This window comes from Capra hircus, chromosome 22 (assembly GCF_001704415.2).
Source record: "Capra hircus breed San Clemente chromosome 22, ASM170441v1, whole genome shotgun sequence".
Lineage (NCBI taxonomy): Eukaryota > Metazoa > Chordata > Mammalia > Artiodactyla > Bovidae > Capra > Capra hircus.
The window spans coordinates 23,378,099-23,395,490 of record NC_030829.1 but is presented as its reverse complement, the minus strand read 5'-3'; the positions used below and the strand labels follow the sequence as shown (position 1 = coordinate 23,395,490).

At 39.0% G+C, this 17,392-nt stretch overlaps 1 protein-coding gene across 3 annotated transcripts in view; it reads left to right on the top strand.

Moving 5' to 3' along the window:
• Positions 1 to 17,392, top strand: part of CNTN4 (contactin 4) — a 616,632-nt gene that overhangs the window by 320,414 nt on the left and 278,826 nt on the right. For all 3 annotated transcript variants that reach the window (XM_018038420.1, XM_018038421.1, XM_018038419.1), the window contains exon 5: positions 16,527 to 16,622. In XM_018038420.1, coding sequence (XP_017893909.1) covers positions 16,527 to 16,622 — 96 coding nt within the window. The remainder of the gene's footprint in view (positions 1 to 16,526; positions 16,623 to 17,392) is intronic.

Here is a 17,392-nt window from a genome sequence, read left to right as displayed (position 1 = left end):
CAAGTGTATTAAAAAACAGAAACATGACTTTGCCAACAAAGGCCCATCTAGTCAAAGCTACGGTATTTTCAATAATCATGTATGGATGTGAGAGTTGGACCATAAAGAAGGCCGAGTGCCAAAGAATTGATGCTTTCCAATAGTGGTGCTGGAAAAGACTCTTGAGAGTCCCTTGGACAGCAAGGAGATCAAACCAGTCAGTCCTAAAGGAAATGAACCTTAAATATTCATTGGAAGGACTGATGCTGAAGCTTCAGTATTTTAGCCATCTGATGCAAAGAGCTAACTCATTGGTAAAGACCCTGATGCTGGGAAAGATTGAGAGCAAGAAGTGAAGGGGGCGACAGAGGATGAGATAATTAGATGGCATCACTGAGTCAATGGACATGAATTTGAGCAAACTCAGGAAGATAGTGAAGGAGAGGAAAGACTGGTATGCTGCAGTTCATGGGGTCTCACAGATTTGGACATGATTCAGCAACTGAACAACAACAACCGTTTCTTAGGTAAGAAACTAAGAATGTTCACAATGAAGAAAAGATTGATACATTCAGAAGACTCCCATTCATCAAAAAGCACTAGAAACAGAGTCAAGGAAGGAAGTCATAGAGCAGAGAGATAATTGTAAAAATATAACTGACAAACACAAGGTTCCCAATATGTAAAGAACTGCAATGAATCAGTCAGAATAAGATACAAATCCACTAGATGACTAAGTGGATGACAGTAATTGGCATTTTTAAGAATGATGAAATGTGAGTGGCCTGAAAACATGAAAAAACAGCTTTATTAGTAACTGAAGAAAGTGTGAATTAGAAATAATGAATTGCCATTTAGGTACAGATTGACAAAAGTTAAAATAGTAGGTGTTAGTGAGAAACAGCAGGGAGTCTCATTCAGGCTGACAAGATATTAAAACTTGCCCCAACCACTTTAGAAAACAGAGTATATAAACCTCTTATGAACTAGTAAATCTAAACTTTTTTTTTACTATACTCCTGGATAAATATTCTCTAGATCAGAGAAGCTCTTGAAAATATTCCCAGGAAACATGTGTTCATAGCAATTTAGTTTATAATAGTAAATTAGTAGAAAAAAGAACTATCTGTAGACAGTGAAAAGGATATATATACTGTGGTAAATTCATACAAGAAAGTATTAAATGAGATGAAGTAACTGTAGCTATGTCATTGAGATTGCCTCTCAGAGGAATAATGTTAAACAAAAATACTAAGTCTCAGAGGCATACCTAGTATTAATGCAATTCCATTTTTTATAAAATGCATGTTATATTCAAGGCTAAACAATAGATTGTTTAGGAATATGTGTGTATATATATATGTATATGACAAAAGCAAAAGAATATTTCAGAATGAGGAAATCAGTAGTGGAGGAATAATCACAGACGAATACACAGGGGACTTCAAAGTTCCTGGCAGTGTTTCATCTGTAAACCTTGGTGTTAGGTTCACAGGTGTTCAGTTTATTATTCTTTAGGCTCTGCATTCACTGTATGTGAACTTTTATGAGCTTTACATGTCATACAAAAAAAAAAATTTAGATAAAGAAAAACATCAGGGTCTGGAACCAGGCAAACCTAGGTTAGAATTCTGGCCTTATTATTTATTACCAGTGGGAACATGCACGAATGATTTCACTTTCTGTACCTCAATTTCCTCATAGATAAAAGGGACTACAAAGTACCTTTTTCATGGGTATTGTTGAAAGGATTATATGAGTTCATACCTGAAAAGTACTTAAAATAGTGCCTGGACATAGTGAGCACTCAGTAAACCTTAGCTGTCATTACTGTGATTATTACTGCAATCCAGAGACATCTCTGAATTAGTACCACACTTCCAGCTGAGCAAGAAGGATGTGAGCACTGCGTCATGACTGAAGTCCCAGGTTGCTTCAGCAGCAATCTGTAATACCTTCACTAGCTCACTCAACTACACACACACACACATGCTTCCAGGACGTTTAAAAATGGGTTTATCGCGTGTTAGGCTGTGCAGCACTCGATGGCATCACGAGCTCAATGAACATGAATCTGAGCAAGCTCCAGGAGCTGCTGATGGACGGGGAAGCCTGGCGTACTGCAGTCCATGGGGTCGTAAAGAGTTGACAGAGCTGAATGCTGCGCAGCATCCTTATAACTACAGCTTCATCTACAGTCTTTAAAGAAGTCTGTGGAAATCCAAGTGCCACGTGAGACTGAGGTTGTAGAACTGTGGTAGGATTTCTTGCAAATAACAATGTGATGCTGAAATCTTCTGAAAACTTTGGCCTTAAAGTTGTGAGGCAGAGACACACCCAGAGACATTCAACTAGAAAATGACCTCAGGAGTGACACTGTTAAGATGGAGAGATGGCAGACTATGACTGAAGATAAGGCCCGAGCTGCATAATGAGCTTGTCTCCTGTGAAAACCAGAGCACTAGTAGTTTCAGTGGTTGACAGAGTCTAGGTTTGATGTGTTTGAGTAACCAGCCTGAACACACTTAGTATTACAGTTCTTACAAGAATCCAGTTGTACGCTGCAGTAGAGTGAGGCAGTGCTGTGTGCTGTCTGTGAGCTTTGACCTGTAGAGAGAAAGTGGGGAGGGTCAGTAGGGCTGAGACAGAGATGCAAAGTGCAGGTCATGGGCATTGAGCTAAATTAAAACCCAGACCCAAGATCCATACACCTGGGTCCATCACCCTTGCAAATGCAGTGGTGACTGGATGAATCACCCCAGTAAAGTACTTCTTACCGACTCCCACAATGCTTTATTTCTATCAGTCTACAGCACTGACTTTTCCCTTTGTACCTTGTAATAGTGTGCTTTATATTCCTATCTACTCTAAACTTCTTGAGGTCAGGAATGACTCTGATTCACCATAGTATTCTCCACAACACCCACCAGACAAGACAAGAAGAAAAGAAGGGAGGGGCAAGGAGGGAGTTCAGACTGAAGAAAGGAAGGTGCTATGGGCTGAATATTTCATATCTGCTCCCCAAATCCATATGTTGAAATTTTAACCCACCAAGTGATATTATAAGGAGGTGGAGCCTTTGGGAGGTAGTTAGGTCATGAGGGTGGTGTTCTCATAAATGGATCAGTGCCCTTATAAGAAGAGACGTGGAGAGCTTTCTCTCTCTCTGCTTTCTACCACGTGAAGACACAGTGAGTGGATGGGCATCTGCAAACCTGGAAGCAGTTTCTCACTAGACCCCAGATCTGCCTACACGTCTCAGTGTTAAGAACTGTGAGAAATAACTGTTGTTTAGGGCACCTCATCTGTGGCACATTTGTTATAGCAACTCGAACAGACTAAGACAAACATGAAGATCTCCCCACCTCTGAAATTCTCTGACTTTGTAGGATTTCTGAGGCAGAAAAGAGTAACTACATCTAAAGCAGAGCATAAATTATCACAATACTTGTTGGATAATTGTCTTCCCTTAGGAAATCAGTGTATATTTAGCATGCCTGCTCAGGTGTTTCTCCCACTTCTTTAGTTATCTAGAAGTTTGTTTTTGTTTTTGCCAAGCACTCTTTGAAACTTTTAGATGGAAGATGAAAATACTTATTTACTAGTTTCCTCAGGTGTTACCTGAACTAGGGCAGCTTCAACTTCAGTTAGAAATAAGAAAGTACAAAACTAAATCAGGACAGCTTGGCACTTCATTGAGCAGTTCTCTGCAGCCTCAGTGGGGGCCAAAAGCTGAGTCGGCAGAGGGGCAGTGATTTATTTCTACACATTTAGAAGCAGGATGGGAAGTAGCAAGATCCTGCTTTTCTATTATCTTCCTCTTTTATAGTTTTCATTGCCACTTCCTGATCCTGTTTCCCTAACTTATTTCTACAGCACTTATCACCTTCAAGGATGCTATGCATGATTTATTCTTATTTTGTTTATGGTCCTTTCACCTACTTTATCCCCTTTAAGAAAAGAAAAAAAAAACACATTTATTATTTGGCTGTGTTGGTTTCTAGTTGTGGCACGCATGATCTTTTCATTATGGCGCACAGGCTTAGTTGCCCTGCAGAGTGCGGGATCTTAGTTCCCCAGCCAGGGATTGAACCTATGTCTCCAGCAGTGCAAGGCACATACTTAACCGCCGGACCACCAGGAAAGTCCCACACTTTACCTTCTTTGAGGAGACAGATTTGTTTTGTTTTTCAATGGTGTAACCCCAGTGCCCAAAACCATGGCTGACATGTAATAGACACTCATCAGAGGCCTAGTGTAGGTGTTGAATGAATCTGTTATCAGTTCCCAGGGTGTATTTAAAAGCAAGGGGCTTGAGTGATGATATTTCCAAAAACTGGCAGGTTTATCACAGTGAAGCTGTATCTCTAATTACTCTCTGTGAAGAGAATGGTGAAACAGCCCCATAGCATAGTCTAAATAGATGATGAGTAAACACATGGCTTGCATGTGTATTTGATGATGGTTTTATTTTCAAAACTGTAATTAAAGGAGATAAAAATATATGGTTGGAGTTGCCGAAGCAACTTAAATTCAACATAAATAACAGCTGCTCTTCATCTGGGAATTTCATCTATATACAGCATTTTTTATGCCCTTAAACATTTTTAAGAAGTATTCAGCATCCAGTATCCCAAGAAATGTTTTATACTCAGAGAAGGGGAAGGAAAATAGAAAAGAAATGGCCCTGTAAGAACCAGTGATTAAACAAAGCTGTTACTTACAAAAACTTTGATTTTTCCCCAAATAACTGTATAGCTGAGCACCAAAGAATTGATGCTTTTGAACTGTGGTGTTGGAGAAGACTCTTGAGAGTCCCTTGGACTGCAAGGAGATCCAACCAGTCCATCCTAAAGGAGATCAGTCCTGGGTGTTCATTGGAAGGACTGATGTTGAAGCTGAAACTCCAATACTTTGGCCACCTAATGCAAAGAGCTGACTCATTTGAAAAGACCATAATGCTGGGAGGGATTGAGGGCAGGAGGAGAAGGGGATGACAGAGGATGAGATGGTTGGATGGCATCACCAACTCAGTGGAACTGGGTTTGGGTGGACTCCGGGAGTTGAACTCAGGGAGGCCTGGCGTGCTGCGGTTCATGGGGTCGCAGAGTCGGACATGACTGAGCAACTAAACTGAACTGAACAAAGCATGTCCAGTTTCTTAGGAGCAGTGAATTTAAGCATGACTGGCATTTTCTTTATGAGTCACCAATCCCTATTTAATCAGTTCAGAAGTCCAAAACTGAGTGTATAGTGAGGAGTCTTCTATTTGTTTTGAAAGCAAAACTTTCTGCAGAGCACTGGTATCAGGAAGTACTGATAAAGTTTACCTCGCCCTTTAAAGTTAATGAAGTAAGTTCCTCCCAGGTTGCTTGGGGAAAATGTTTATTTTTTGGATAGGATTAAGAAAATCCCATGGGCAGAGGAGCCTGATAGGCTGCAGTCTATAGGGTCACGAAGAGTTGGACACAACTGAGTGACTTCACTTTCACTTTTCACTTTCATGCATTGGAGAAGGCAATGGCAACCCACTCCAGTGTTCTTGCCTGGAGAATCCCAGGGACAAGAGAGCCTGGTGGGCTGCCATCTCTGGGGTCGCATAGAGTCGGACACGCCTGAAGTGACTTAGCAGCAGCAGCAGCAACATACAATTTCGACTTCCCAGATGGCTCAGTGATAAAGAATCTGCCTGCTGATACAGGGGACACCAGAGATGCAGGCTCGATCCCTAGATCAGGAAGATCCCCTGCAAAAGGAAATGGCAACCCATTCCAATATTCTTGCCTAGGAAGTCCCATGGACAGAGGAGCCTGCCAGCCTAAGCCCATGGGATCACAGGAGTCGGACATGACTGAGCAAGTGAGCATACATTCAAGAGACAGTTTAATGATATGAGCGTCTTCCTAGTTTTATTTATGATCAAGCCGGGAGAAACTACCTCTCTTCCTTCAGAGATTATTATCCACTGCCGTAAAGTGGTAGGCAAATTTGGTAGCCAGCTCATTGCTCAGGCTTGTACCTCTGAAAACTTAGTAAAAGAAAATAAATGGAATGAAGAAGTCAGAGATGAAGCCATTTCTCTTCACTTTAAAGTGAGGTTCTTCATGATGGATAGTGTGGCTGGTAGAATTGTGGTCTCTGGATTTTTATCATGACCAGTGGCCTGTATATCTTCATCTAGTTCACCCCCAAGGTTTTTCCTGTAGATTAGTGACTTTATGATGGCCTCCTGATACAGTGCCTTTTCCACATTTCTTCTGAGAATATTTATTCTGTTACTTGGGCATATCTGACTTGCCCTGTAGGGTTGCTCGTTTATTAGGAAGACTGGGACAGTGAATTACAACTTGCTAATTTTAATTTTCAGAGGGGAGAATAAAAGCCCATAAAGTATAAGTTCAAAATGGAGATTCTCATGTTTCTTTATGCCAAAACTATAATGATCAAAAAAAAAAAAAAAAAGAAACTGTAATGATAAGTCTGTCAAGTGAAAGCACTGTCACGCTAGATGAAGAGCAGATAATTGTAGGATATATCCCCAACTGGCTAATAATAGTCCTGATTACAAAGACCAACAGGCCCATGCGATTTGTATAATGTCCTTTCATGTTTTCCTCATCTCAAGTATTCCTTGGGGCAGGTGTCAGTGGGTGAGAGGATGTTTCTTGTTTTTGGTCAAGCAGAGCATTTGTTTCATATGCTGATTGTATTCCTATCTTAGGGTGTCTCTAGGCTTTCATTTTAAGGCAGCGTAGGTGGCTCGGTGCCATTGATTAAAGATCTTTTCTCAAAGTTATCTTTAGAACATCCCTGGTCATTATGCACACAAAGGTCCTTCCATAGCCAGGATGCTGAAAGACAGTGTGTCATGTGGACAAATACGAGAAGATTCACCCTACTCCAGCACATCTCCTGCATACCACCTCAGTGTGTGAAACATGATAGAGAATGGTGCTCGACAGATACTAAGGACCCCATATGTGTCAGAGATACTTTAGGCACTGTGCATATAGCATGTAGCCTGATAAAGACTGTAAAGACTCCTGCCACTATTGAGCCTTATTATTTTTTGTGGGGGGGGGGCAGGGGAGGAGGGGTAGGCGGGACTGTAAACCAAACAGTATATTAGTGAACAGAGTAATTGCAGATGCTGGTGATGATTACTATGAAAGACAGAATAAATAGGTGATGTGATAGAGAGTGGAACTGGGTTGGAGGGCTATGTCACATAAAACAGTCAGGGGAGGCTCCTCTGAGGAGGTGACATTTGAGTTGAGTCCTGGAGAATGAACATGATAAGCCAAAAGATGGGTAGAGAGCATCCAAGACAGTAGCACCAAGTTCAAAGGTCCTGAAACAGGATTAGCCTTAAGATGTTTGAAGAACAGAAAGCAAAACATGGTTGTTACCATATAAATAAGTAAGGGGGAACATAGCAGAGCCTGAAACTGGGGGTCTGGATAGGGACCAGATCCCTAAGGGTCATTGTAGAGCTCAGTAAAGAGTCTGTATTTTGTTCTGAAATTTACTAGGCCAGATGCTGTTCTGGAAATTTTTGTTTCTCTTTGTGTTGTGTAAGTACGAAACCAAAGATAGAGAATGCAGCTGCCTAACCATTAACACTCCTGAGTCAGGATGATACGCGAAAAAGAGATGAGCTCCTGTAGAGAAAAATGCTATAATAATAGCTTGTGTTTTAGGGCACCTGTCTCTGAAGGAGAACAACAGTACTTACGATGCCAGGTTGTACTCACCACAGCAACCTCACGCGGGAGGTAGGTGCGTATAGGTGCGTACAGGTGCGTACTTGTATGGAAGACGCAGGGAAACTCAAGCAGCTTAAACTGGGTTGTTCTTAGGCTTCTTAAATAGCATGGAAATCTCTATAAAATAGAATGTGTCAAAGAAATGAGGAAAGAAAAACTCCAAAGTAAGAAACAAAAATAGCTATCAGGATAGCCACATACTTACAGAAAAAGGGGCAGCAAAGCAACCTTTATTTTCTTGTAAAGTCAAGAAAATAATAGCAGAGGGGTGAACAAGTTAGAAGTCTCAAATAGTCAGTTGTAATATCAGCAAATGTTGGTTTCATTCCTGATGTTTAATTCAATATGGAATAGAGAACTTGTGGGTCAAAGAAAACCTGGGTTCTAATCCATACTCTTCCTTGTACTAGAACTGCAATCTTGCATGTGGATTTTATTTATTAGTATAAAGTGGATGAGTAATAATATTTCCCTCATAGAGATGTTGTCAGGTTTTAATGAATGACTAAACAGCAAATGAGAAATTGTGCTCTTTACATAAGCTAGTTGAAATTGGACTTACATTTCTTCCTAAAGAGTTAATATTTACAAGTGGTATCAATTTCCAGATCAGCCCACAGAAACCTCCTTAACACGTAACATTGATTATGCTATTTTAAGGTCCTGCCTAGGTTTAGTTACTGGAAGGTAAAATGTGTTGTGGTGATGTGTTGCAAGAAGAGAAAGAGGAGAATAACCTCCTGCTAAAAGCAGAATTGCTGATCCCAGACAAATTTGTCTTTCCCAAACTGCACAAATCTTTCCCATCCTGTATTTGTTCCCATTTTCCTTTTCAGCTCTTCTGCAAAAAATAAAATAGATAATATTGAGTGAGAAACTAGTATTGTTTATAGACAGTTTTGTTGCTACGTAACTATTTCAGTAAAAAGCACCTATGAAGAAAATCAAATTTAAGAGTATTTTTGTCTTTAATCCTTCTTTGAGGTTTCTCAGCCCTACTTTGCCTTCTCCAGTATTTCTTAGATTACATTTTCTTTGTTTCTTTTATGGTCAATCAAAACTCATATTCCAAGAATCTGTACTGCTCTTATTTATTTAAGAGGAAGCAATCTTAATGAATTAATTCATTCTTCACTGTAAGTGACTAATAGCAAGGTAATACATTTGCAGTCATTTCTGGTTCTAAGATGGCATTTCTATAATCCCAAAGTAATCCCTAAATTATAGACTTTCATCTGCTATGGCTAATGAGAGTGAGAATAAAATTCATATATTTGGAGGGAGTACATTGTGAGGGTTGGAGTCAGCCCCTGAGAGAGCACCCTCTAGTTTTCATTTTTAACTTTGAAACAAGTGCTCTAAGGATTTTCATAGTGATGTCCATAGCAGTAGCCTTGGGCTATGAAAGGACCGTCATGAGCTATTTCTATGGCTGAGTCATTTGTAAAATGAGTGTACATTAATTTAGGAATATTAATAAGGTTCTTTGTTATCTATACAAAAGTCTCTCAGAAAGAGATTTGCTTTTCTTCTCAATGTCAAACCACTACCCAGAATCAGCTTACTTTAAGCTGCCAACAAATTAGGTTATTTAATATCAAATCTTCAGCATATATTATACATATTTTTTACTGTTTTATTTAGTTGTTGGAGAGAGAAAATGGCTGACTCCAATACTTGGAGCAAAAGAGGAACTCAAAAAATATTTGCTGAAGATTGGCTGAACAAATAGAAAAATTACTGACATCAGGAAAAACAAGATACTGACAAGCATATCTATCTGTCTGTCTATCTATCTATATTCAAGTTCCATTTTCATCCATCCTCTTTTCAACTGGTGTGCAATGTAAACTCCTAAAATTTTAAGCTCAATGAGTAAATTTATATGGCCAGCAAATAGCATAATGTGTCATCTTGTATTTCTGGGTTTTTTTTAATTTATTTTTTTATTTTTTAAATTTTAAAATCTTTAATTCTTACATGCGTTCCCAAAAAATAACAATATTTTGTACCCTTTAAAAAGGTACACAGACATTAGTTTTTAGTGTTTGGAAAATAGTATTTCCAAACTTACTTAGCATGAAAAGATAACATTAGCTGTCTCAGAATGTATCATCATAGGAAGTTCTTTAAGGAAAATTATCTGAATTCAGTGTATGTGAGTATATCTTCATTGTAAGTCACATGAAGAATATAATCCATGTACTTGAAAAGATAAGGTATCTGGCTTACTTCAGCACCAGTCTAGAGTTGAAAACAGACCAGCCAAAGAAGAGGTATTTTAAATCTTAGCTTATTTTGCGCAGTGCGATTGACCTACTACTCTACTGCTACTTTATCTGGTGAAAGGTGGGATCACTCGGTTACCCCTGTGTCCCTTTCTGCGGACTTTCCTGTGATGCTGAGAAATGAGAGTGCTAGTGCAAACATCCATAGACCACTGACTGTGGGCCAATTATTGTGTTAAGTGCTTTACATTCATAACCTTAGTCTCTAAAGAGTGCTATGAGATAGGAATTATTGTCCTGATATTCAAAATGAAGACACTGAAGTTAATTCACCCACATCATATGGCTGAAGAGTTGAAAGAGCTGCGTCTATGCTCCTGACTCCAGAGCCAGTGTGTTAAACCATGCAGTAACGCTTCCTCTTGCTAAATACACTCTCACAGGTAGACCAGGTCGACCATGCCAGTCTCACTAATGGTTTCTTCCTTCTTTTCGTGTGGAAAGGATGTCAAAAATGGGACTTCGCAATTCATAAGGTTTCTGTAAAGTTTGACTTATTATCAGTCTTAGTTCCAGTCATCCAGGAAGCCATGCAGATGTGCATCCACGCATGTAAAACATTCAAGGAGCAAATGACAGAGTCAAGACACAATTTTAAATATGCTACATGACAACTGGTTTTTAAAGTTATACCCCCAAAATACTTCATTTTGAAATAAATGGCACAATCATCATTATGGGAATGATATTCAAAACAAATGTATCCCTTGACCATTTTCCCAAGCTGACATTGATTCTTTTTATTGATTGCTTCTTTGAAACTTGAAAGAAGCAATAATTATAATAATAATATAATTTTATTATTAATAAATAGTACGAAAACAACTGGTACTGACAATTTCTTGTTCTGAGGCCACTTAGTGAGATTTAATAGAATCCAGGTCTACCCAAGTCAGGAAAAAAAGTGAACTGGTGTATTTTTTTTTAACTTGTAAATGATATATGCATTAAAATTATGTACATTACTTGCATGGTTCACTGTACCATTTTTCCACTTTACTTTTCTTCTGCTCCTCTGTGGATTCTTGACAAACCATGATGTATGTTACTATCTCATTAACCTTTCCTGGTCATTTTAAAACTAAACTTATGCTCTTCTGTGGGTGGTCCTACCCTGTGGAGGGCTTTAAGTCTTTCTGTTCATATCTGTGATAGGCAGCCCCTTAATGATGTCTTTAAAAAGTTACTCTTCCTTATTTGTTGTTACTGTTTCTCAAAAAATATCTTGGATCCTTAATTTTGCTTTCTTTAGTCCTGTCCAGTGTTTTTTGTTTTTGTTGTTTTCTTTTGTTTTATACATACTACTTCATCTCCTGCTCTAAATGTTAAATAACTTTCCAGACAGTAAGTATCTGGAGTTATTTCACCCTTACTCTCTGATTTACTTTGCAGCCTGAATTCTAAATGTTTTCAAATATTAAGGCTTTTATTATTTATCTCATGTTGCAGCTATAAGACCTTTGTACATGTTTACTCCTCAAGGAATTTAGCTGTTAAAGCACTTCCTCTATGCTATCAATGAGCTACACATTTCAAGTACTATAATGGCATATTTTTTAAAACCTCATGTAAAAATAAAGTGCTAATATTATATTCTACAGGAGAATAAAAGACAACTGTTTTCACAGAAAAAAAATATAATAGGAAAACACAGATGCCATGAAATTATGCATATTTAGCCTTGATTTCTAGAAAAAATTTATATAAAATAGTGATGAGTGAAATCAACATCTAAATGTATGGCCACTCTGGTTTTTTTTTAAGGTCTATAATTCACTTGTCAAAGAACCATATTCAAAGCTGGAAAAAATTCTGATTTTCAGAAACCATGGTACATGGATATTAATTCTTTGTCACATGTATACATCATTTAGTCAACCATATCTTTAGTAACTAGTGGCACAGAGCTAAAAGGTCTATTACCCGTGTCATTGTTCAGCTACCTCCTTTACTATGTAGCAATCCTACCTTTTAATACAGTGGTTTCTGATTGTTTTCTCCTGTTCCCCTTCATCCTCTGCACCTGATGTTTAAAATCCCCTCATCAAGTGCTCATTCACAAGGAAAAGCAAAGGAACAGAAATTGGAAATCAAATGTACCAACTCATTGTGTCGTGCATTGAAATGTGGATTTTTTTACATACTCCCTGAGGAGCAAAAATTCATTCATTCCATCGAACTTTTTTTTTTGTCCCTAGGATATCAGGTAACTAGTTTGAATGCTCGTTCTCACTGGCTTCACTAAGTCAGGGAGGAAGTTGGGAAGTGATCGAGTCTGGTACTTGGTAGCAATGGCTTTGGAGAGAGGAAGATGAGTTTGTATTCTTCTGGACACTTTCTCAGTGTGTAAAGAAGGTTCTAAACTTCTCTGAACTACAGTTATAGCACCTGCTAATTGGGAATTAAATCTATAATGGAATTAAATGAGATCTGGGGGAAAAGTTCTTAGCAGACCTCAATACATTTTTGCAAGTAGATGCAATCATTACTATTAGTGTTACAGTCATGATGACAGAACATTATAAAGTATTCTAACTAACTTGGAATGCTTGTTGCTGTGAACATTATCTAGTACCAAGTCTTTGTAGATAAAATGACACTCAGATAAAATATATGGGAATATTTCTGGGAAAGGCCTGCCCGTGTCCAAGTTTCAAAAACCTGCATATTCACATAGTTCTTTGATTTGGAAAATTATCATGCTGCTAGCAATTAGGATCTAAATGGATAGTTTTAAGTGAACAGAGCAATAATGAACAAGCAGCGTTTTCTTAAACATGTGCATAAATATGGTGGACTTTGAGTAGCCTCTTCAGCTCTCACTGGAGTGCATTTGTTATTCAAAACCCTGTTTTAGACAAGTATGTATTTACTTTTTGCTGTACTGGGTCTTCATTGCTGTGCCCTGGCTTTCTCTAGCTGCAGTGAGCAGGGGCTCATTGCATTTCATCAGCCTCTCATTGCAGTGGTTTCTTGTGGAATATGGACGCTAGAGCACAGGCTCAGTGGTTGTGGTGTTCAGGATTTGTTGCTCCGTGGCATGAGGAATCTTCCTGGACCAAGAATCAAACCCATGTCCCCTACATTGGCAGGCAGATTCTTAACCTCTGGTCTACCAGGATTGTTCCAAAACCCTTTCTTAGTGGAATAATTGAGATATGATTCGCCACTGGATTACAGTATTCTGAAGTGGACAGAACAAATAAATAGTAAGCCCCAGACTTGGAGCATGAAAGGCTTTGTGCTTTTCAAATATGATTAATACTCATTTAATCTTTTCCCATCATTCTTATTCTAAAATAAATCACATTTACTCTCGTGTTATTTATGAGAAAATTAAACCTTGCGTACTACATGGCAGAGGTGATTTTCAAACTCAGATCTGACCAAATACAATCTTTCCATTCATTGTATTCACCATCTGGAATCTATTTCAGTTAACTGCTAAGAATCTTATCTAAATATTTTCTCAAATACCAGATTAATATGATTTTTCTAACTGTCCAAATCCTGTGGAACTTCATGGATTCATAAACTATAAACAAAGAAATAGGAATCCAGTTTTAGCTACAAGGGAATTCCTTTTAAGCTCAATAAGAACAGTTTAAGAGCTTCCCTTGTGGCTCAGCTGGTAAAGAATCTCCCTCAGTGTGGGAGATCTGGGTTCGATCCTCAGGATGGGAAGATCCCCTGGAGAAGGGAAAGGCTACCCACTCCAGTATTCTGGCCGAGAGAATTCCATGGACTGTATAGAGTCCATGTAAAGAGTCAGACTTGACTGAGCTACTTTCACTTCACAAAAACAGTTTTTAAAAAAGTGAAAAGATACTCAACATCACTCATTATTAGAGAAATGCAAATCAAAACCACAATGAGGTACCACTTCACACCAGTCAGAATGGCTGCGATCCAAAAATCTGCAAGCAATAAATGCTGGAGAGGGTGTGGAAAAAAGGGAACCCTCCCACACTGTTGGTGGGAATGCAAACTAGTACAGCCACTATGGAGAACAGTGTGGAGATTCCTTAAAAAATTGCAAATAGAACTACCGTATGACCCAGCAATCCCACTTCTGGGCATACACACTGAGGAAACCAGAATTGAAAGAGACATATATACCCCAATGTTCATCGCAGCACTGTTTATAATAGCCAGGACATGGAAACAACCTAGATGTCCATCAGCAGATGAATGGATAAGAAAGCTGTGGTACATATACACAATGGAGTATTACTCAGCCGTTAAAAAGAATTCATTTGAATCAGTTCTGATGAGATGGATGAAACTGGAGCCAATTATACAGAGTGAAGTAAGCCAGAAAGAAAAACACCAATACAGTATACTAACACATATATATGGAATTTAGGAAGATGGCAATGACGACCCTGTATGCAAGACAGGAAAAAAGACACAGATGTGTATACCGGACTTTTGGACTCAGAGGGAGAGGGAGAGGGTGGGATGATTTGGGAGAATGGGAATTCTAACATGTATACTGTCATGTAAGAATTGAATCGCCAGTCCATGTCTGACGTAGGGTGCAGCTTGCTTGGGGCTGGTGCATGGGGATGACCCAGAGAGATGTTGTGGGGAGGGAGGTGGGAGGGGGGTTCATGTTTGGGAATGCATGTAAGAATTAAAGATTTTAAAATTTAAAAAAAAAAAAAAAAAAAAGAAAAAAAAATCGTCACATATATTTTTTATTTTCTTTCCCTCCCATTTCTTAATGTTCTTCCTCTAGTTAGAATCAAGGCGGATTTTGCCTGGATAAGATTTGTTCTTTGTTACCCATCAGCTCTTAATTTTTCATGCAACTCTGGAGATTGAACAAGATGTCTGTGCAAAAACATAGATGACTTATTTTAAGAACCTGTATGCAGAAGCAATAATTTAGATGATTCAGTGCCACTTTTAGGGATAATGGTTTACAGTATGAATGCCATAATGAAGTTTTTTTTTTCTTTTAATCCGTAGTTTGATTTTGAAGGCTTCTCAAACCATTCTTTTAAGAAAAGAAAACAAAATCATGTTCTAGCCTCACCTAATAAAAATAATTTTATTACATGAGAAATGTAACATAAATTTGGGCTTCCCTAGTGGGTCAGATGGTAGAAAAATGTAACTTAAATTGTGGTCATGTTTTGTTTTGCACTAAGTACATGTGTGTTCTCCAGGTGGCCCTCTGCACACCTCAAGTTCAGCAGTCTTGGGTTCCCACAGTTAGATGTCATCTGTCAGGCCTGCCCACTAAACTCTTGAGTCCTTACAGGACAGAAGCAATCTTCTCATATCATCTGTGTCCTGAGCTAGCAACCAGATTTTTATACACTTAACTGATTAAAAAAAAAAAAAAGTATGAGCATAAAATTTGCCTAATACCAGAAGAGCCGGTAATTAAGACATGTATGTGCATAAATTACTTTAACATTGTGCTGCTGCTGCTAAGTCACTTCAGTCGAGTCCAACTCTGTGTGACCCCATAGATGGCAGCCCACCAGGCTCCCATCCTTGGGAGTCTCCAGGCAAGAACACTGGAGTGGGTTTGCCATTGCCTTCTCCAGTGCATGAAAGTGGAAAGTGAAAGTGAAGTCGCTCAGTCGTGTCTGAGCCTTCATGACCCCATGGACTGCAGCCTACCAGGCTCCTCCTTCCATGGGATTTTAATCTCTAAAACCAAGCCTGAGTACGGAAACATCCCACTTTTAACTCCAGGAAGGCTATCCAGATTTATTTCCTAGCTCCATTACTTCCTGATGTTATACCTACCCTTTAAAAAATGTTAGTGCCTCTCTTTTCTAGTCTGTAAAATGGAAACATTAATCGTACTTAACTCATGTTCTTATTGTTAGGATCACTTAAGGTAATCACCATAAAATTACTTGCCAAAATAGCCTGCGTGGAGGAAACAGTCAGTACATATGACTGAAGTTTGATCCGCATGGATACAGGGCTTATAGCCCTACAGAACAGACGTAGCTTAAAATAATCCTCAAATCCAGAAACAGGTTACTACATGAAATATTTTAGACCAAAAAAAGAAAAGTAAAGAAATAGCACTTAAAACAATTGTTGTTGAGAGGATTTATGTTTGAAAAGATGAAAGAAAAAAATATTTGCTGCAGGCAAACATGTACTGGTGAAACTTGCAGCAGTGATGTACACGTTCTCTCTGTCTACTGTCCGGTGTGGAAACTGACTGTGTGTAGCCCCTGAGCACTTAAGATGCAGCTAGTGTTACTAAGGAACTGAATTTATAACTTTTATTTGATGTTAACTGTTTTTATCTAAATAAGGACATATGCCAAGTGGCTACCTTACAGTCTAGCTATAAAATCTATAAAATCTAGGTGGATGAGACAATAACTCAGAAAAAGCTTAAGTTGAATTTCCCTGATCTGGGTGCTGTAAAGACTCTTACCTTCTTTTTGAAGTAATGTTACCTTCTCATAATGCGTTAAATTTTAAACCTCTTTTGCTTTATTTCTTCCAACAGATCTTGAAAACTTTAAGCCAAGAACAAGAAGCACTGTGTCAGTCCGCCAAGGTCAGGGGATGGTGCTGCTGTGTGGCCCACCAGCCCATTCTGGAGGTAACTAAGTGCACCCAAATGTGCACACTTCACTGGCTGCTATTTTGCTTGCTGATTGTTCTCCCGTGAGCATCAGCTTGGGGGACAGTGTCATTTGTAGAGATTCCCAAAGTCCCTTTGTGTGGAGGAAGCATCGTTGGCAGTACCTCCCACAATTAGAATAAGAAAATATCAGATTGTGCAAATGATCCATCCTGCTGCTGTCTACCTGGCACAAGGGGAAAGACACCTGAGTCAATCAAAATCAGAATCCTGTTGCTTGATAAAACCATGTAGGTAAATCGCCAGCACTGCTGCCAACTTGGTTGTATTAAAGGACAGCCTTGCTTCATTTCATCTCACTGTGTGTCTGTGAAGTGATCAGACCCAGAACCAAAGTCCCTTAACCACAGAACCAGGGTGATGTTGTGAGCACACATAATGACTAGATCAGTTAGGAATGCATTTGATTGCAGGTCTCTGAAAACAAAGCTAACACTGGCTTCCGTGGACTTACGTTTGTGCTATCCTCACACACACAAGACTTCCAAAGTTATATAGTGTAAAGTTGGCACTACTTAGGCGTATCTACCAGGACTCAAGCCCTTTCTCTGATTCTTTGAAGTTTCTAATGGGTGGGTGGCGGGGGCTGGGGGGCATGGCTAAGGCACCAAGTTTGCAATGCTCCAAGGTAGAAATGAGAAGAGGCCAGGACAAATGTCAGATGTCTCTCCATTGTAAATTGCCTTTGTATTATGGAAAGTTTGCTTTGCCCAAGGACTTGTATGTAT